Below are 19,111 nucleotides of genomic sequence, written 5' to 3'. Positions count from 1 at the left end.
TGCATCAACATGAGTTTGGAGCTTAGCCTCTAAGTGTAGTCATGCAGAAATGATGTCTGTGTACTGCAACTCAACAATAGAGATCAGGATGGCCTTGGTTCTGGACTGAAGGTTGTGCAGGTTGAACAGATTCCTATTTGTCCTATAGATTAGCTCCATTCCAGCAGGAATATTCATGGGTGTGGGGTGAGGTGCCACAAGGAAGATGGAAGTCAGCATTGGTATGATGAAACAGGCTTACTGACCTTAGTTTGCAATGTGTTGTGTCTATGGGGATTCCATTGGTGAGAACCATGGCTTGCATGTGCAGCAGGCAGAGGATGATGTCTTTCTGCAGGTAATCAAATTTGAGGAGTTGTTTTTCAGAAACTGTCAGTTGATAGACAAACAAGGGGTCCCAAAGACATTCACATCATCCATGACATGACATGAGCTAGTAACTGTTGGGCTGATTATCGGTTAATCTGGTTTCCAACTCTCTCAGCCTTGTCAAACATTGGCAGTAGCAGTAGAAGCATTATAGCAGGAAATTTAACATCAGTGGACTCAAAAACTCTGCATAGAAAGAGAGTGAGTGCCTCACAGACAGCCTAATGGCAGTTAATGAAAAGGAACCACAGAATGTCCACATTGTCTGGTCTTTCTTAAAACCTATCAGAAACAGCAGTTCTGAGGCGGCTTTGGGCTTCTTTACCAAGAAACATCAAGACTAATTTAATGAGAATAACCACGAGATACAGGAGCCATTCATTCGCAAGCACAAATGTTCATGAACAAGTATCACCACCAATAAGAACATAGGACCACATACCACAGAACAGCACTTAGTGCAAGGAGCTTTTTTCAGGATCTCTTCAAATGAGACGCAATCCTTGATGGGGATGCCATCAACCATATTCCAAAATATACTACCTACCATTACTTCAGCACAACCCAACCTAACACAATATTTAAAAGACAACCAAATAGCTGAAAATGAATAAAGACTACAGGTGTGGATGGAATCTATGTCCAAAAACTAAAATAAAGTGTGGGAACACTCTTGGCATGAAAACACAACTTTGTTAAAGAAATGATTTGGAGCTGCCGGTGTTGGACTGGGGTGTACAAAGTTAAAAATCACACAACACCAGGTTATAGTCCAACAGGTTTAATTGGAAGCACACTAGCCTTCGGAGCATCGCTCCTTCATCAGATGGTAGTGGAGGGCTCAATCCTAACACACAGAATTTATAGCAAAAATTTACAGTGTGATGTAACTGAAATTATACATTGGAAAATTGATTGTCTGTTAAGCCTTTCATCTGTTAGAATACAGTGATAATTTCACTTCTTTCATAAATGACAAAACCTTTTTGTTAAAAAGTTGCATTCCTCGGGTTAGCTGTTAACAATGGTGATAGCTAGACAATACGTTGAAGGTGTTGCCCCCTTCCTTCTCTGTCTGTGCCAGGATGTTTAGATTGTTATCTCACTTTTTAAATTAGAATCAGAGTCTTACATAAATTCATGCAGTTTTTGAGCTCAGAGTTCTACATGAATACATGCAGTTTTTGAGCAAAGTACAATGTAGCCCTGCAAGTACAAATTCACCCCACAAAATATATGTGTGTATGTGGGTGTTTGTCCATCTGTGTGTGTGTGTCTGTCTGGGTTGGGGGTTGTGAGTGTGAGAAAGTGTATGTGCGTGTGTGTAGTGAATGCAGAGTGTCTTAAGTCTGTGAGGGGGTCCATGTGAGAGTGTGAGAGCGTGTGGGTATCTGTGTGCACGTCTGTGTGTCCGTGTGTATGTGTGTATAGGAGTGCCTGTGTGTGTAGGAGTATCTGTGTGTGTGTATAGTGCAATGGTGATCACCTGTAATGCGACATGAACCCAAGGTCCCGATTGAGGCCCTCCCTATGGGTACCGAACTTAGCTATCAGCCTCTGCTCGGCCACTTTTCTCTGCTGCCTGTCCCGAAGTCCACCTGGGAGGATGGTCACCCAAAGGTCCGAGGCTGGATGTCCTGGACCACTGAAGTGTTCCCCAACTGGGAGGGAACCCTCCTGTCTGTTGATTGTTGTGCAGTGCCCATTCATCCGTTGTCGTAGCCTTTGCTCGGTCTCCCCAATGTCACCTTCCTCCAGGCATCCTTGCCTGCAACGTATAAGATAGACAATGTTGGCTGAGTCAAATGAGTACCTGCCAAGATGGGAGGTGCCCCCATGCGTAATGGTGGTATTTATGTCCACACTCTGACACGTATTGCAGCGCCTACCGTGACAGGGTTATATGGAGTTGTCCTGAAAGCCGGGCAGCTTGCTACGAACAACGATCTGTTTGAGGTTTGGCGATTGTTTAAAGGCAAGTAATGGAGGTGTGGGGAAAGTCTTGGTGAGGTGCTCATCCTCATTGATAATGTGTTGTAGGTCACGAAGAACATGGTGTAATTTTTCAGCTCCTGGGAAATACTGAACAACGAAGTGTACCCTGTCAGTTGCAGCACGTGTCTGTCTCCTGAGGAGGTCATTACGGTTCCTTGCTGTGGCACGTCGGAACTGGCGGTCAATGAGTTGAGCATCGTACCCCATTCTTGTGAGGGCATCCTTGAGTCCTTCCAGGTGTCCATCATGTTCTTCCTCATCTGAGCAGATCCTGTGTATGCATAGGACTTGTCCATTGGGATGGCTGTTTTAATATGTTTTGGGTGGAAGCTGGAGAAGTGTAGCATTGTGAGGTCGTCTGTGGGTTTGCAGTAGAGTGTGGTGCTGAGGTGTCCATCCTTGATGGAGACGCATGTGTCCAAGAATGAGACAGATAGTTGAGAGTAGTCCATGGTGAGTTCGATGGTGGGATGAAACTTGTTGATGTTACTGTGTAGTTTTATCAGTGACTCCTCACATGGGTCCAGAGGAAGAAAATATCTTCAATGTACCTGGTGTACAATGTTGGTTGGAGATCCAGAAGAAATCTTGTTCGAACCTGTGCATAAAAATGTTGGCATATTGGGGTGCAAATTTGGTCCCCATGGCTGTTCCGTATGTCTGGATGAAGAACTAGTTGTCAAAGGTGAAGACGTTATGATCAAGGATAAAGTGGATGAGTTGTAGGATGGTGTTTGGAGATTGGCAGTTGTTGGTGTTGAGTACTGAGGCTGTTGTCGCAAAGCCGTCATTGTGGGGGATACTGGTGTAGAGTGCGGAAACATCCATTGTGGCGAGGAATGTTCCCGGTTCGACTGGTCCGTGGGTGCTGAGTTTCTGTAAGAAATCCGTAGTGTTGTGACAGAAGCTGGAGATCCCCTGTACAATAGGTTTCAAGATGCCTTCCACATAGCCAGAGAGATTCTCACATAGGGTCCCATTGCCCGACACGATGGGACGTCCTGGTGTGTTGACTTTGTGTACCTTTGGAAGGCAGTAGAAGTCGCCCACACGAGAAGTACGTGGGATGAGGGTGCGTATGGAACGCTGAAGGACTGGATCCAAGTTCTAATCAGTGTGTTTAATTCTCGGGAGTGTTCTTTGGTCAGATCAGCTGGTAGTTGCCTGTAGTGTTCCTGGTTGTTCAGTTGTCGGTACACTTCCTTGCGGTAATCTGTTCTATTCTGAATGACAATGGCTCCTCCTTTATCTGCTGGTTTGATGACAATGTTGTCATTGGTTTTGAGAGCCTGGATAGAATTGCATTGTGAACGGGTGATGTTTTGATCTACCTTGTGGGTACGGCTGATGAATCTGGCATTTATATATTTCCTGACAGTTTGAGCATACATGTCAAGCCCAGGGCAGCGGCCCTCCGGTGGGGTCCAAGTTGACACCTTATTTGATCGCTCCTCTACAGATCCCTGTGATGACTGTTCCAGTTCATCAGTGGGCTCAGTGGGATCACGGCTGGCACCTTCAAAGAATTCCCTGAGTCTCAGTCGTCTGATGAACTCCTCAGTGTCTGCTGCGAGAACCAACGGGTCCATTTTGGTGATGGGGCAGAAGTTGAGACCCCTACTCAGGACTTCAATCTCTTCCGGTCGAAGGGTGTGGTCCGATAAGTTGATAATAGACTTCTCCGCAGTGATAATGTTGTCTACTGTGGTTTCAGGGTGGGCTTTGCTATTACTGGTGAGAATGCCAAGTTTCTCCAGTTTTTTTTTTCTTGGCGTGCATGTACGTGGTGTAGTTTTGTCACCTTGTCTATTTGGCAATGTCGCATAATTGTACTGATGTATCCTGAGCGCAGACTGAGAGTGTGGACTTCATCTGAATTTCAAGGTTGTGCCACCTGCTGTAGAGTTAGTGCATGAGATGATTGAGGAGTTTACGAGAGGTGCGGTGGCAAAGTCTCTCTGTGTAGTCTGTGAAACAGTGGGCTCGTGATCCGCAACCCTTTTGGGATCTTTCCTGCTTGCCTGCATTCCTGTAGAAACTTGATGTCTGTGTCGATATGTGCGATCTCCTTGGAGATCCTTGCATTCATGTAGAACTCTGAGCTCAAAAACTGCAGGAATTTATGTAAAACTCCGTTACCTCACTTTTTAGATTAGAATCAATCTAAACATCATGGCATAGACAGAGAACATAGGGGGCTAACACCTTCAACATATTGTCTAGCTGTCATCATTGTTAACAGCTAACCCGAGAATGCAACCTTTTTAAAAAACGTTTTGTGATTTACACATGAAAGAAGTGAAACTATCATGGTATTCTAACAGATGAAAGGCTTAACAATCAATTTTTCAATGTATAATTTCAGTTACATCACACTGTAAATTTTTGCTATAAATTCTGTGTGTTAGGATTGAGCTCTCCACTACCACCTGATGAAGGAGCGATGCTCCGAAGGCTAGTGTGCTTCCAATTAAACCTGTTGGACTATAACCTGGTGTTGTGTGATTTTTAACTTTGTTAAAGAAAGACAGCATGCCAAGGAATATCTGAAATGGCACAGAGTCACAGAGAAGTGCAGCACGGACACAGATCCTTCAGTCCGACTCAATCATGCCGAACAGGTATCCTAAATTAATCTAGTCCCATTTGCCAGCAGTTGGTCCACATCCCTCAAAATCCTTCCTATTCATATATCCGTCCAAACACTTTTTAAATGTTGTAATTGTGTCAGCTTCCACCACTTCCTCTGGCAGCACATTCAATACACACTCCATCCTCTGCATGAAAAAGTTGCCCCTTAGGTCCCTTTTAAATCTTTTCCCTCTCACCTTAAACCTATGCCCTCTAGCTCTGGACTCCCACACCCCAGGAAAAAAACCTTGTCGATTTACCCTATCCATGCCCCTCGTGATTTTATAAACCTCTATAAGGTCACCCCTTAGCCTCCAACACTCTAGGGAAAATAAGCCCTACCCTATTCAGCTTCTCCCGATAGCACAAATCGTCTGATCCTGGCAACATCCTGTGAAAAAGTAAATATTTTCTGAATCTTTTCAAATCTCATAACATTCTTCCAATGGGAAGGAGACCAGAATTGCACACAATATTCCAAAAGTGGCCTAACCAACAACTTGTACGGCTGCAATGTGACCTCCCAACCTCTGTACTCAATGATTTGACCAATAAAGGAAAGTACAGATGAACCTCGATTATCCGAATAGCAATTATCTGAAAATCAGATTGTCCGAAGGAGATCTCGAGGTCCTGATGGAAACATCATATCAAAGACATATTTCCAACAGTTAGCGCGTATTTTGTTTACAGTATAGTGATTAAACAGGCACTGTCTCCAAATGACTGACCGCCCACCCTCTCTCTCACCCCACACTTTCCATGGAGTTTTACACAGGGGTGTACTCCAAACCACCCTACCCCACATAATCTCTCCAATACTGTCCTATACACAGCAAAGATGGAATCTGTGAAAAAGTTGCAGTAAAAGAAGTAGTGTGTGCGTGCGTGCGCGCTATTTGGAGACTTACCCCACAAAGGCAACTGCAGCAGTCATGTTGTCGGTGTTCAGTCCAGCTACCCGGAGAGGGGACGGGTGTGTACAGGGTTGGGTTGGGTGTGATGTTGGAAGATGTTCGCAGTTCCGGCGGGGGGGGGGGGGGGGGGGGGGGGGAAGCGGGGGGAGTTGATGGGGGTGAGGGGTTGGGGCTGGGAGCAGTGCCGGGGATGGTGGGGGGGGGGGCGAAACGTGGTGATGATGGACTGGATTGTGGGTGGGGTTGGTGTTGGACGTGGTTGGGGGTGGGGAGGCAGTGAGGAGGGATGGGGTTGGGGCAGGGGCGGTGTTGGATAGGGTTGGGTGGGGGGATGGGGCAAGGGGATGGGGCAGGAGCAGTATTGGGAGAGGCTGGGGCGGGGCGGTGATGTTGGATGAGGTTGGGGGCGGTGTTGGACGGAGTTGGGGGCAGGGGGCAGTGTTGGATGGGGTTGGGAAAAGGGGACAGTGTTGGATGGGTTTGGGAGCAGGGGGCAGTGTTGGATGGGTTTGGGAGTAGGGGGCAGTGTTGGATGGGTTTGGGAGTAGGGGGCGGTGTTAGATGGGGTTGGGGCATAGGGCGGTGTAGGACGGAGTTGGGGGAAGGGTGCGGTGTTGGACGGAGTTGGGAGAAGGGTGCGGTGTTGGACGGAGTTGGGAGAAGGGTGCGGTGTTGGACGGAGTTGGGGGAAGGGTGCGGTGTTGGACGGAGTTGGGAGCATGGGGTGCTGTTGGACGGGGTTGGGGCATGGGGCGGTTTGGGGGAAGGGTGCAGTGTTGGACGGAGTTGGGGGAAGGGTGTGGTGTTGGACGGAGTTGGGGGAAGGGTGCAATGTTGGACGGGGTTGGGAGCATGGGGTGGTGTTGGACGGGATTGGGAGCAGGGGGCGGTGTTGAATTGGGTTGGGGTGGGGGGCAGTGTTATATAGGGTTGGGGGTGGTGCAGGAGGCGGTGTTGGATGGGGCTGGGAGCAGGGAGTGGTGTTGGATGGGGGTGGGAGCAGGGGGCGGTGTTAAATGGGATTGGGGGCGGGGGCGGTGTTGGACGGAGTTGGGAGCAGGGGGCGGTGTTATATGGGGTCGGGATGGGGCAGGGGGGCAGTGTTAGATGGGGTTGGGAGCAGGGGGTGGTTTTGGATGGGGTTGCGGGCGGGGTGCGGTGTTATATGGGGTTGGAGTTGGGGCAGGGGCTGTATTGGATGGGGTTTTGGCTGGGGTGGTGTTATGTGGGGTTGTGGGGTGGGGCGGGGGGCGGTGTTGGATGGGATTGGGAGCAGGGGCCGGTGTTATAAGGGTTTGGGGTGGGACAGGGGTAGTGTTGGATGGGGTTGGGGCAGTGTGCGGTGTTATATGAGGTTGGGGGTGGGGCAGGGTGGTGTTGGACGGGGTTGGGGGTGTGGGGGCGGTGTTAGATGGGGTTGGGGCGGGGGTGGTTTTGCACGGGGTTGGGGCGGGGGCGGTGTTAGATGGGATTGGGGGGGGGATGGTGGTCAGTGTTGGACGGGGTTGGTGGCGGGGGTCAGTGTTGGACGGGTTTGGGGGTGGGGGGTGGTGTTGAATGGGGTTGGGGGCAGGGTGCGGTTTTGGACGGGGTTGGGTGAGGGGTGCAGTGTTGGACGGGGTTGGAGGCGGGGATGGTGTTGGGCAGGAGGCGGTGTTGGATGGGGTAGATGGCAGTGTTGGACAGGGTTGGGGCGGGGGGCAGTGTTGAATGGGGTTGGGGGCAGGGTGCGGTGTTGGACGGGGTTGGGTGCGGGGTGCAGTGTTGGACGGGGTTGGAGGCGGGGATGGTGTTGGGGCAGGAGGTGGTGTTGGATGGGGTTGAGGCGGGGAACGGTGTTGGTTGGGTCAGGGGGCGGTGTTGGGGCGGGGGAGGGTGTTGGATGGGGTTGGGGGCAGGGTTTCGGTGTTGGATGGGTTGGGGGCGGGGCAATGGGGTCTCACGCACTGTGCACTGCTGCTAGTATCCTAAACGGGGGCAGACTTTAAAAACTCTGAGCCCCAGTGGAAAGGGTTAATCAATTAACTGAATAATCGATTATGCGAATGAAAGAGTGCCCACCCATTACATTCGGATAATCGAGGTTCCTCTGTATTCCAAAGCTGCCTTCAGTATCCTATCTACCTGCAACTCCACTTTCAAGGAACTATGAAACTGCACACCATCTCTTTGTTCAATAACACTCTCCAGGACCTTATCATTAAGTGTATAAGTCCTGCCTTGATTTGCCTTTCCAAAATACAGCATCTTACATTCACCTTAATTAAACTCCATCTGCCATTCCTCGGCCCATTAGCCCATCTGATCACGATTCCGTTGTACACTAAGGGGTAACCTTCTTTGCAGTCCACTGCACCTCCAATTTTAGTGTGATCTGCAAACTTGCTAACTATGCCTCCTATATATAATTCATATCTGAATCATTTACATAAATGACGAAAAGCAGACGACCCAGCACCGATCCTTGTGGCACACCACTGGTCACAGGCCACCAGTCTGAAAAGAAACTCTCCAACAACCCCCTCTGTCTTCTACCTTTAAGCCAGTTCTGTATCCAAATGGCTAGTTCTCCCTGTATTCCATGTGACTTAATGTTGCAAACCAGTCTACCATGAGGAATCTCGTTGAATGCCTTACTGAAGTCCACCACTCTACCCTCATCAATCTTCTTCGTTATTTCTTCAAAAAACTCAATCAAGTTAGTGAGATATGATTTCCCATACACAAAGCCATGTTGACTATCCCTAATCTGTCCTTGCCTTTCCAAATACATGTAAATCCTGTCCCTTGGGATTCCCTCCAACAACTTGCCCTACCATTGATGTCAGGCTCACTGATCTATAGTTCCCTACCATCTTTTCCTTATCACCTTTCTTTAATAGTGGCACCATGTTAACCAATCTCCAGTCTTCTGACACCTCACCTGTAACTATCGAAGATACAACTATCTCAGCAAGGGGTCCAGTATTCACTTCCATAATTGTGACAATCATCAAAAAAGAATATTTGACCAATAACAGTAACTACAAAAGGGTATTCTTGCTGTCCACCACATTGAAGGTCATTGCAAAACTCTCTTCAATATCTCCTCCCAGAGGCTAAATAGCCATTACTGGAGTTGGGAATGGATGTGACACTCACAGGAAGAATGTAGAGAGCAACAGAAACCTCCATAGATTGTCTTCTCTGACCTCATATTGGCCTTTGATTTTAAATACCAGCACTACAATTCTGAAAAAGGAAACTGAACAGGTAGACACACAGGTAATACGGGAGGCCTCAGAGGAGGAAATAAATGGACGAAGAGAGTCCATATTTTTGGAGAGGCTACCAAATCCTCAACAACCATCTTCAAAAGGGAATGGAAGCAGGTAACTGGTAAGATTAATTCTTGGAGTCTAGCCCACAAGGAACTTGCATCATTGCAAAAGGAGATTTAATTAATTTGTGAGGGTCATCAAGTGTCTTCGGAAATATCTACATCCAATGCTTCACCAATCTACTCTGTTGCTTAAGGTACTACAGCTCCTGCACTGAATACACAGATCTAATTTCTAGATACTTTTCCTTCCCTCACATACATTCCAATAATGTCATACCCAGATCCAACTCTCACTGTTTAATTTACATCAAGCTGTTCAGTTGCTGTTGGTTCCTTTTCTGATTTTATATCTAAACCTCTACCAGCCAGCCATATAAACTCAGAAGAAAGAAACAACATAGAAAACAAACACCATAATTTGGTTGATCCAAACAGGCATTATCAGATGCTGGCACTGCATGTAACTTGGATGCAAGAGTAGGAATTTGCATTTGGTGCATCAGGCACAACTGGGCCACAGCCAGGTGAAGGGAAAAGGACAGTGTTTATGTCAACTCTAACTGGAGGTGAAGGTCACAAATGAGATCTGCTACAGGAAGGGCAAATGAGGCCTTTGCGATGGCAGTATACAGATAAGTGCTGATGAAGATGTACACTGAGATGTATGGGGCTAGCCCCCTGTCATAATGATTCAACATGGCAGATTACCCTCAGAATGCTGTCTCCCCCTCCAGATGCCATGACATTGGAACTGCATCCCCATGTTTTGTAACAGCCTTTGAATGGGCAGATGACTATGGGCAATGACAGTGCAGTAGCACTTCCTGTCAAATGCAAGAACTCACCAAATCAATTCTAAAAATATTCCTGAGCACTTCCAGAGTTTTCAATAGCCACTGTTATAATGGATTACTTTACCTGCAACTTGGAAGTTTGGAATTTTAAATATCACCACTGCTAGGTCCCATATTCAACTGAAGGCATGATTCTGCTCTATTACAAATGGGAGCGCTGAATGGATCTACATGACCCAAATTCAGAAATAGAGCGGAGTGACATATTGACCTCACCAGCAGGAGAGGTTTCCATTGGACATGCCTATGAGTGCCCTTTGCAGTAATAGGTTGCCATGTGAGCAGTGGCTGGTAGGATTATATGATCCATGCAAGTGATGTTTTTATCTCATCTCCAATCTACACTAATTTGAATTTTGCACCCGTTACATGTCACCCAACAACATATGGCTATGGTATGGAAGGCCATCCAGCTCGTCATATCTGCATTAGCTCTGTCATGAAGATCATGGTATAGTGCTGTACTTCTGCCTTTTCTTCATAGGCTCGTGCATTGTCTCATCCAATGACATCCTGAATGTCCCAATTGAACTTGCCTCCACTACATGTCCAGGTTGTGCTTTCTAGGCTTGAACCACTTGATGTTGGAATGAGTTTTTTTTCTCATATCACATTTGCTTCTTTTGCAAATCACTTCAAATCTGTGCCCTCTTGTTCTTGAGGTGGGAACAGTGTGTCTTTATCCAATCCCCTCATTATTTTGAAAATGTGTATTAGATCTCTCAGCCTTCTTCTGTCCAAGTAGATCAGATCCAACCTCTCTGATGTGTCATTATAGCTGAAGATTCTTCATCCCTGAAATCATTACTGTAAATAACTTCTGTGCTCTCCAATGCTGTCACACTTTTTTTAAAAGAAAACATTTTAGTCTGTGTAGATGGCTTTGGCCAGGACATTTGTGGCCCACCCCTAACTGCTATTGAATTGAATGGCTCACTATTTCAGAGGGCAGTTAACATGTTACCACATTGCTGTGTGTCTGGAGTCTTATGTGCCCAGACCATAAAGGGTGGCAGATTTCCGTCCCTAACAGACAATCAGTGAACCCAATGGGCCTTTACAACAATCCATCAAACTTTGAAAGTCAGCATTACTGAGACTTACTTTATGTTCCAAGTCAATTAATTACGTTTAAACTCTACAACTCTCCCCATTTTATCATCACGGGCGTCTGGATTGCCAGCCTAGATACATTACTACACCACCGGCTGCCCAAGCAATATATCAACATTGTTACTGAATCTCCCATGGTTTTGCCTTCACCTTGGCATTTCCTCCATTTGCAGGTGACAGACATAGCCATACCTGCAGTTGCACTCTTCTACCACGAGGTCGAGATTAGAATCAGGAAAGTGCACATCAGCAAATAAGTGGAATCACTGCGGCACTCGGAGACCGGAGCATCAAGGGATTCGTTATGGGCGGGGTAATCTTCAGTCATGAGTTTGACAAGAGAGCAAAAAAAACTTCAAAATTATATCAAATAAGAATTTCATAAGAAGGTTTGGTTGGAAATATTGGTGATTTCAACTAATCCAATAACCAATTAATGACAAACAAACATTTTTACGTGTTAAAAACAAATTAAATCACAGAATCCAAGCTGGGTTACGTGTCACAACTCCATGAAAGACTTCCTGCTGTTCAAACCCCCGGTGAATTTATTTTCAGGGAAATCCGAGCCCAACTAATCAGTTTTTACTGGTCAAACTGCAGAACTGAGTAACTGAGAGAACACGCAGTGTATCAAGTGACCACATTCCTCCAAGAGAAGGAGTGGTCAGATTAAGGAGAAATGCAGGGGGCGTTTAAGCATCCTGGGCACCTTTCTCCCCATCCCGATAAACTGCAGCTGTCTCCCCAATTTTTTGTGAGTAGTGGTGCAGTGTTGGTGCTTGTCTAGATGTCCACCTTGCTATAAAGCAACCACTGCGTATTGCCAAAGTGTTCATTTTCACTTTGTATTTTTCAAATGGCCACAGGACAAAAGTCGCAGCACGGCAAGAAATCATTCAGATTTCTTACAGCCTGTCGGATCATTGGAGGTCAAACATTAACACTACAAAACGGGACCAAAGTCCAATCGTTAGTTTTAAAAAGTCATTAGATTTTAAGGGAGTCACTGGGGTATTAGTGAAATTGTTCATTTGTCCAATCAACTCGTTCAGAAACGTTACTTCACAGTTCTCGGCTTTGTACCTGAGCCTCCAAGATCAGAGGTCGGGACACTAATTTACATCACATGAGATGCCCAAGAACTCTGCAGTTACCCCATTTTTTTTAACCAACCTGTTCAGAGACGTTATTACCTAGCTCTGAAACAGGTGGTGCTTGAACCTGGGTCTCTCCGCCCATGGGTGGGGACATTACCGCTGTGTCACTTTTTTTTCAACATTGCTGATTAAAAATAACATCTCTGTTGGTCTGGAGAAAAGATTAAGCGCGAAAGCCAATTCCACAAAAAACAAAATTGTGTTTGAATTCCAAGTTAAAATGTTGGGACTTGAGATCAAGAGTAAATCAAAATGCGAAACAAGCATTTCGTTTTGGCAGGTTGGCCGGACATGATGGGAAAATAAATAACGCTCCAGTGATTAAGACATCCTTTTTTTTTGATCAGTATACTGAAAATCTGGCAAGGTTCGGTTCTGCTTTAAATGCAGGTAGAACCTTCAACCCTGGCACCACAGCCAGCTCGCATCCTAGTGGCAAGAATTGAAATGCGCAGCTCCAGCCAACAGAAACTTACACCAGGGAAACAAAACGACTTGTATGCAAATACCACTTTGCCAAGGAGTGGGTGCGAGTGTGCAATTGTGTCTAATCTATGTGAAACCAGCGCTGAGGAAGCAGGAGGGAGGAAGGATCTGCTGAAACCGCCGTGTCCGGGATCGAGCCGACACACAGCCTGGAAAGTTTGATTTGAAGAGGGCAAGTTCTCTCACACATGTCATGGCTTGAAAATGTTGGTGTTTGCGAAAGTAGAGCGGGAGCGAACGGCGCCGCGCTTAGGTTGAGATATTTACGCTGGAGTAGAAGCTGGGCCGGATCATAGCACACACACACAGAGATAGAGAGTTCCGCGAAACCACGAACCAACTCCTTCTGCACTCTAACGTTTGTGAAGGGGAGAGGGGAAATTCACACACACACATTGGCGTTTTTTTCAAATCCAGCTGTGTGCAGCGCCCTACGCCGCTAATACCCGAAATCATTTCATATCGCTTTGTGTTGAACATTGCCTCGTTCCTTGCTGTTACTGGTACAGCCGAACAAGGGAAGACAAAAAAAAAGTCTGCTGACGAGAAGTTGGAAGAGAACTGTTGTAAAAACTGAGAGTGATGGAAATGCAGGTATCAGAATCTGGGACTGCAACTCTGCCTACTTCAGGGTGAGTATTGTGTCTAACTTAACCTACATTCACCATGTTCAGCTGTCATGAAATTACTGTCCTTTAACAGATTTTGGCATCCGCCCGAAGGGAATAATGCAACTAATGTCTCCTTTCTGTTTATAATTTGTCTCGTGGAAGCATTAGAAAACATGGCTTACTTTCTGAAGCCGCCTGGTTCCGTAATTTCTTGGCAGAAGAGGGGCAGATGACAAAAAGGGCGATTCCATCTGGGAAAAAAAAGAGATGCAAGAAAATCAAATAATAGAAGGCAAGACCTGGCTTTCTATAGGCACACCATTGTTGAAATAGAACTTTAAGAGAGCAAATGACAGGCTTGGGGAGAAAGTGTGTGTATGGTAAAAGATACAAAATGTATACTTAACATTGGGCTTCAATGATGAGAGGGATAGAGAAACTTTAGAAAAGTCCATCTGCAGGAGTTAGGTTTAGAGTAATAATGTAGGCTATCATTTAAGATTTGTTATTAAATGAATTATCAATTTAACATGACATTGCAAGGCTAATTACACCTCAAAAGTAGTTAATTGAGTGTAAAATGGTCAGGTGCCCTGAGGTTATAAAAGGGCCACATATATGCAAGTCTGTCTTTCCATATGGCTAAGTGACTAAGTCTTGATGATTTAAAATTGATGTTAAAAGAATGTGAAGCAAAAATAGCAAAGGCTTTTGCTATGAATTTTCAAAATTCTGCAAAAGTTGTATCTAAGTATTAGAGGATGACAAATATGAGCCCTCGTTTTCAAAACAAGGACAAAGTTAAAAATCATGCAATACCAGGTGATACTCCAACAGGGTTATGTGGAAGTATTAGCTTTCGGAGCACTGCTCCTTCATCAAAAAAGGAGACAGAGTTAACACAAAGGAAGACAGTTGTGATTGTTAGAGGTTAATCCTTTCTCTCAGGATGAGACTGTATGAGTTCTTCAGGTTAGTGTTCTATGCCCAGCCATCTTCAGTTGCTTCATCAATTACTTTCCCTCATCCCAAGGTCAGAATTGGAGATGCTTGCTGATCATTGCACAGTATTTAGCACCATTGCTGTTTATAGATACTAAAGCAACCCAGGTCCATATGCAGCAAAACCTGGCTAACATCAGGCTTGGACTGACGTGGGAAGTAACGTATGTGCCACACAAGTATCAAGTATTGACCATCTCTGACAGCTGAGAATCTAATCATCTCCCTTTTGAGTATAGGAATTGGGACGTTGTTGTTGAGGTTGTATTAGATGTTGGTGAAACCCCTCTGGAGTAGTGTGTCTAGTGCTTGTTGCCCTGTTATAGGAAGGATATTATTAAGTTGGAGAGGGTTCAGAAGAGATTTACCAGATATTGCTGGGAATGGAAGGTTTGAGTTATAAGAGGCTGGATAGAGGCTTTTTTCACTGGGGTGTAGGAGGTTGAGGAGTTATTTCATAGAGGTTTATAAAATCATGAAGGGCATAGATAAGGTGAAAAGCAGGTGTCATTTCCCTAGGATGGGAGATGTAAAGACTGGAGATCATATTTGTTAGGTGAGAGGAGAAGGATTTAAAAAGACATGAGGGGCAACCTTTTTACACAGGGAGTGGTTTGTGTGTGTGGACCGAACTTCCAGAGGAAGTCGTGGATGCGAGTCCAGTTACAAAGTTCAAAAGATAAGCACATGAGTAAGAAATGTTTGGAGAGATATGGGCCAAACGCAGGTGGGTGGGACTACTGTAGTTTGGGATTATGGTCAGCATGAACAGATTGGTCTCTGACAATAAATCACATATTACCTTGAATTCCATATCATCAATATTAATGGTTGAGGTTCCATTGACCAGGAAAAGAACTGCACTAGCCACATAAATAACATGGTTTCAAAAGCAGGTCAGTGACTAGGAATCCAGTGGTGAGTTAATTCACAAAGCACAAATGAGGTGTGTTATGGAATGTCCTCTACTTATTTGGATGGTTGAAGCTGTACAATATTCAAGAAATTAGCACTGTCCAGCAAAAAAAAGTTGTAGAACATTTGCTTGGTTCCCCCATCTGTCACCCTCAACATTTGCTTTCTTTGTCCAGAGCACCAAGTGGCAGCAGTGTGTACTATCTGGACGATGCATTGCAGAAACTTGCTAAGTTTTAGACCATAACCTTCCAAACTACTAGCTCTACTTAGAAGAACAAGTACAGCAGATGTATGGGAATATCACCATCTGTAATTTTTCCTCAATGTCACACACTTCCTTGGAGCTATTTCACTGCTCTTTTGCTGTTGTGGAGTCAATATCTTGGAACTCACCATATAATTGAATAGTGGGTTGTTGCCTTTAGTATGACTCCAATTTGATTCAAACACAAGGGACAATAACTCAGTGCTCAACTAGTTTCACCATCCATCACCAGATGTAGTTAGTTCATATCAAGTTTTGTTTTGCCTGAATTGTCTTCTTAGAGAGTCAATAATATATCTTCCTTTTGCTGTCAGCTATCTCCTGAAACCCTCTCCATTGCCTCTTTAAGGTTTTCCTATAAGAACTGCCAGGACCTCATTGATTGCTTTGTTGCAATGACTGAAACTATTCTTTTAGTTACCTCTGCTTTTCCCATTCTCCAGATGCTACCAAATTAATTTGCCAACCTTCTTTTGACCTATCTTTCATCCCTCCACTATAATTCCTTTCCCATCTCCTTTCATGCCCTTTTTGAACATTAGATTTACCTCCTGCTTCCTTTGATCCTCTTTCCACTAAACTACTGAAACTCAACTTTTGTCCTTACATCATGTACTATTCAGTTGTTTTCTGTCAGGATTCTTTTAACAAACAACTCGGTCTTTGAAAACTATGCTCACCAGAGTCCTCAAATGTGTTTTACCTGTCAAATTAATACCCAAGTTTCTTGCAACTCCAGGATGCTTCTTTCTAATCTCTGTCACAGTACTTCAATGATCTTAATCAACATCAAAAGTGCCATCTATGGTAGTTTTATCTCCCCTTCTTTGTTTTATTTACCCTTTGTAGCCTTTGAAATAGTAGATCACACTACCCTCCTCCAATAGCTTTCTTTGTTGTCTCGATCATTGGGTCTGTCTTTGCTTGATATCCTACTACCTATCGCTCATAGCCATGGCATCTCCAGTAATGGATTCTCTTCTCGCACTTTCATTGGTGGATATGAGCTCTCAGAAGGATAAATTATTGGCCTTTTCCTTCCTTACATTTGATACATCATTCAAAGACATTTTCACATGTGCACTGATAAAAATGAGTATTATCCATCTTTTAGGAAAAACCTATTCTGCTGTCTTCATGAGTTCTTTATAGTGGGTCTGCTAGTTTTGATGAATGACAGCATCCTCTGATTAAACAGTAGGATGACAAAACCAGTGTGTTTGGCCTTGCAACAGATTCAGTTCCAAACCAAACCCCACACTCAGGCAGAACCAACAATATACATTCAATGAGATCCAAAACTGAGATTCCAGATACTTACTTTCTCTATCCTTGAATACTGTTAACTTACAACTCTCAAACATTGTGCCCCTGCTTGACTTGTTTCTGAACTCATTTGGTCATGAAACTCTCGCCTTTGTCCGTGTCACATGCAGGCCACTTCAATGCTGATTTGACCAGTTCCCATTCTCTTCACTTTGTTAATTTCAGTTTATATGAAGCTCAGCTGCTCATTCCAGGCTTTGCTTAGTTATCACTCCTGTCTTTGCTGACAAGCATTGGTTTTTGATCCCTATTACCTCCATTTTAAAATTCCCATTCTCGTACTTAAATCCCAGAGAGTCTATGCCCCGTGGCATCTCTGGAAACTCTTTCTCTAAACCTATTTAAAATGCCATATAAATGTATGTTGTAGAGTTGTGTTTACAGAGATTCATTCTGAACCCACTTTGGCAAGCTAAATATGTTACTGATCTGTATTTAATTGAAACAAATTTGAAATATTTTACTTATAATAAATTGGAAGGATGACAAAAAGCTTGTAGGAGGATATTGCTAGTTAGGTGGAAAATAGAGTTAAGTACTGCGTGAAGAAATGTGAAGTGTTACTTTTTGGAAATAAAACACAGAGGAAAAATATCTTTGAATTAAATGCCAAATGGAATAGAGTGATGGTCTGCAGATCTGTGAAAAGTTTCCACAGAAATAGTTACCTTATTTAAAGCAAAAAGGCATGTGGAATGCAGTAATGATTTTAAATTTGTATTGGAACTATAGGATGTATGAGCTGGATTGTACTGTTGAACTTTGTACAAGAGTTGCATTAATGTATACACTTTTAGTGACTCCATTACATAAATTTCAGGTCAATCTGATAAAATAAGTAAATAGAACGTTTGTTTCTGTTTTCCAATGATAATGATAGAAATTTGACATGATGATGAAATGAGTTTCAAGGGACAGAAAACACACTTTACATGGGGAGTTTAGAATTTAGAATATTGTGTCACAAACCAGAATGAGCAGGAGGCCTGTGTGGAAAAAAGTACTCATGCAGATGTAGTGGGCTAAATCGTTTCTTGTTTTGAAACTTAGCACTATCGTATATGAGGTTGTAAAAATACATTATATTTGTAAATGTATGTTCTTACTAAAAGCATTTCTCAAAACCCAGCCTATGCTATATGCACAAGAACTGTTAGGAACTATATTTGCCATCCACTGAACAGATGTATCATGAAAAGGAATTGCAAGTTTTCAAAATAGAAGATATATAAAAGGGCTAAATAATGTGAACTAATTAGTTAGGCAAGCTTCCTTGGCAGAATTTCAGCAATGACAAGTCATAACTGGTAAGACAACACACCTTATTTAAAACTTTGCAAGCTGAATATGATTAAAATAGATTATTTATTTCTTGTTGACATGTCTGTACCATCACTAACATTATCTATTTGTACTTCGGTAATGCAGACTGTCTTTGCACCACCCTCAGCCCAGATGCTGCTGAAACCCTCATTCATGGCTTGGATCTTGCATACTTGACTATACCAATATACTCCGCTATCCTTCCAAGTTCTATCCTCTGTAAATCTTTGTGACACTGATGTCCTAACTTGCACCAAGTCCTAGGAACCCTCCAACCACAAGGGATGAACTCCGATTTCTCCAGTTTCCTCATTTCCCCTCCCCCCACCTTGTCTCAGTCCCAACCCTCGAACTCAGCACCACCTTCCTAACCTGCGATCTTCTTCTTGACCTCTCTGCCCCCACCCCCACTCTGGCCTATCACCCTCACCTTTAACCTCCTTCCACCTATCGCATTTCCAATGCCCCTCCCCCAAGTCCCTCCTCCCTACCTTTTATCTTAGCCTGCTTGGCACACTTTCCTCATCCCTGAAGAAGGGCTCATGCCCGAAACGTCGATTCTTCTGCTCCTTGAATGCTGCCTGACCATCTGCGTTTTTCCAGCAACACATTTTCGGCTCTGATCTCCAGCATCTGCAGTCCTCACTTTCTCCTATTCATCCATCACCCATGCTCACTGATTTGCATTGGCCCAGGATTGACTGATGCTTTGATGTTAAAGTTCTCTCTCTTTCAAATCGCCTTCATTGCCTCACTTCACACTAGCTATAACTTCCTTTCATTTCCACACCCACACATCTCCAAAGATAACTGTACTTC

General features: G+C 44.4%; 1 protein-coding gene across 4 annotated transcripts in view; it reads left to right on the top strand.

Annotated features, from left to right (window-relative positions):
• Positions 1-12,761: 12,761 nt before the first annotated feature.
• The window catches only part of cobll1b (cordon-bleu WH2 repeat protein-like 1b), a 171,395-nt gene continuing 165,045 nt past the window's right edge, over positions 12,762-19,111 (top strand). Inside the window, exon 1 of one of the 4 annotated variants that reach the window (XM_072579482.1) lies at positions 12,762-13,479. In XM_072579482.1, coding sequence (XP_072435583.1) covers positions 13,430-13,479 — 50 coding nt within the window. In that variant the 5' untranslated portion in view covers positions 12,762-13,429. The remainder of the gene's footprint in view (positions 13,480-19,111) is intronic. The other 3 variants (XM_072579483.1, XM_072579487.1, XM_072579481.1) reach the window with 3 other exon arrangements.

Source organism: Chiloscyllium punctatum, chromosome 10, assembly GCF_047496795.1.
Source record: "Chiloscyllium punctatum isolate Juve2018m chromosome 10, sChiPun1.3, whole genome shotgun sequence".
NCBI lineage: Eukaryota > Metazoa > Chordata > Chondrichthyes > Orectolobiformes > Hemiscylliidae > Chiloscyllium > Chiloscyllium punctatum.
The sequence above is the reverse complement of the archived record's forward strand: the minus strand, read 5'-3'. Positions and strand labels throughout refer to the sequence as shown.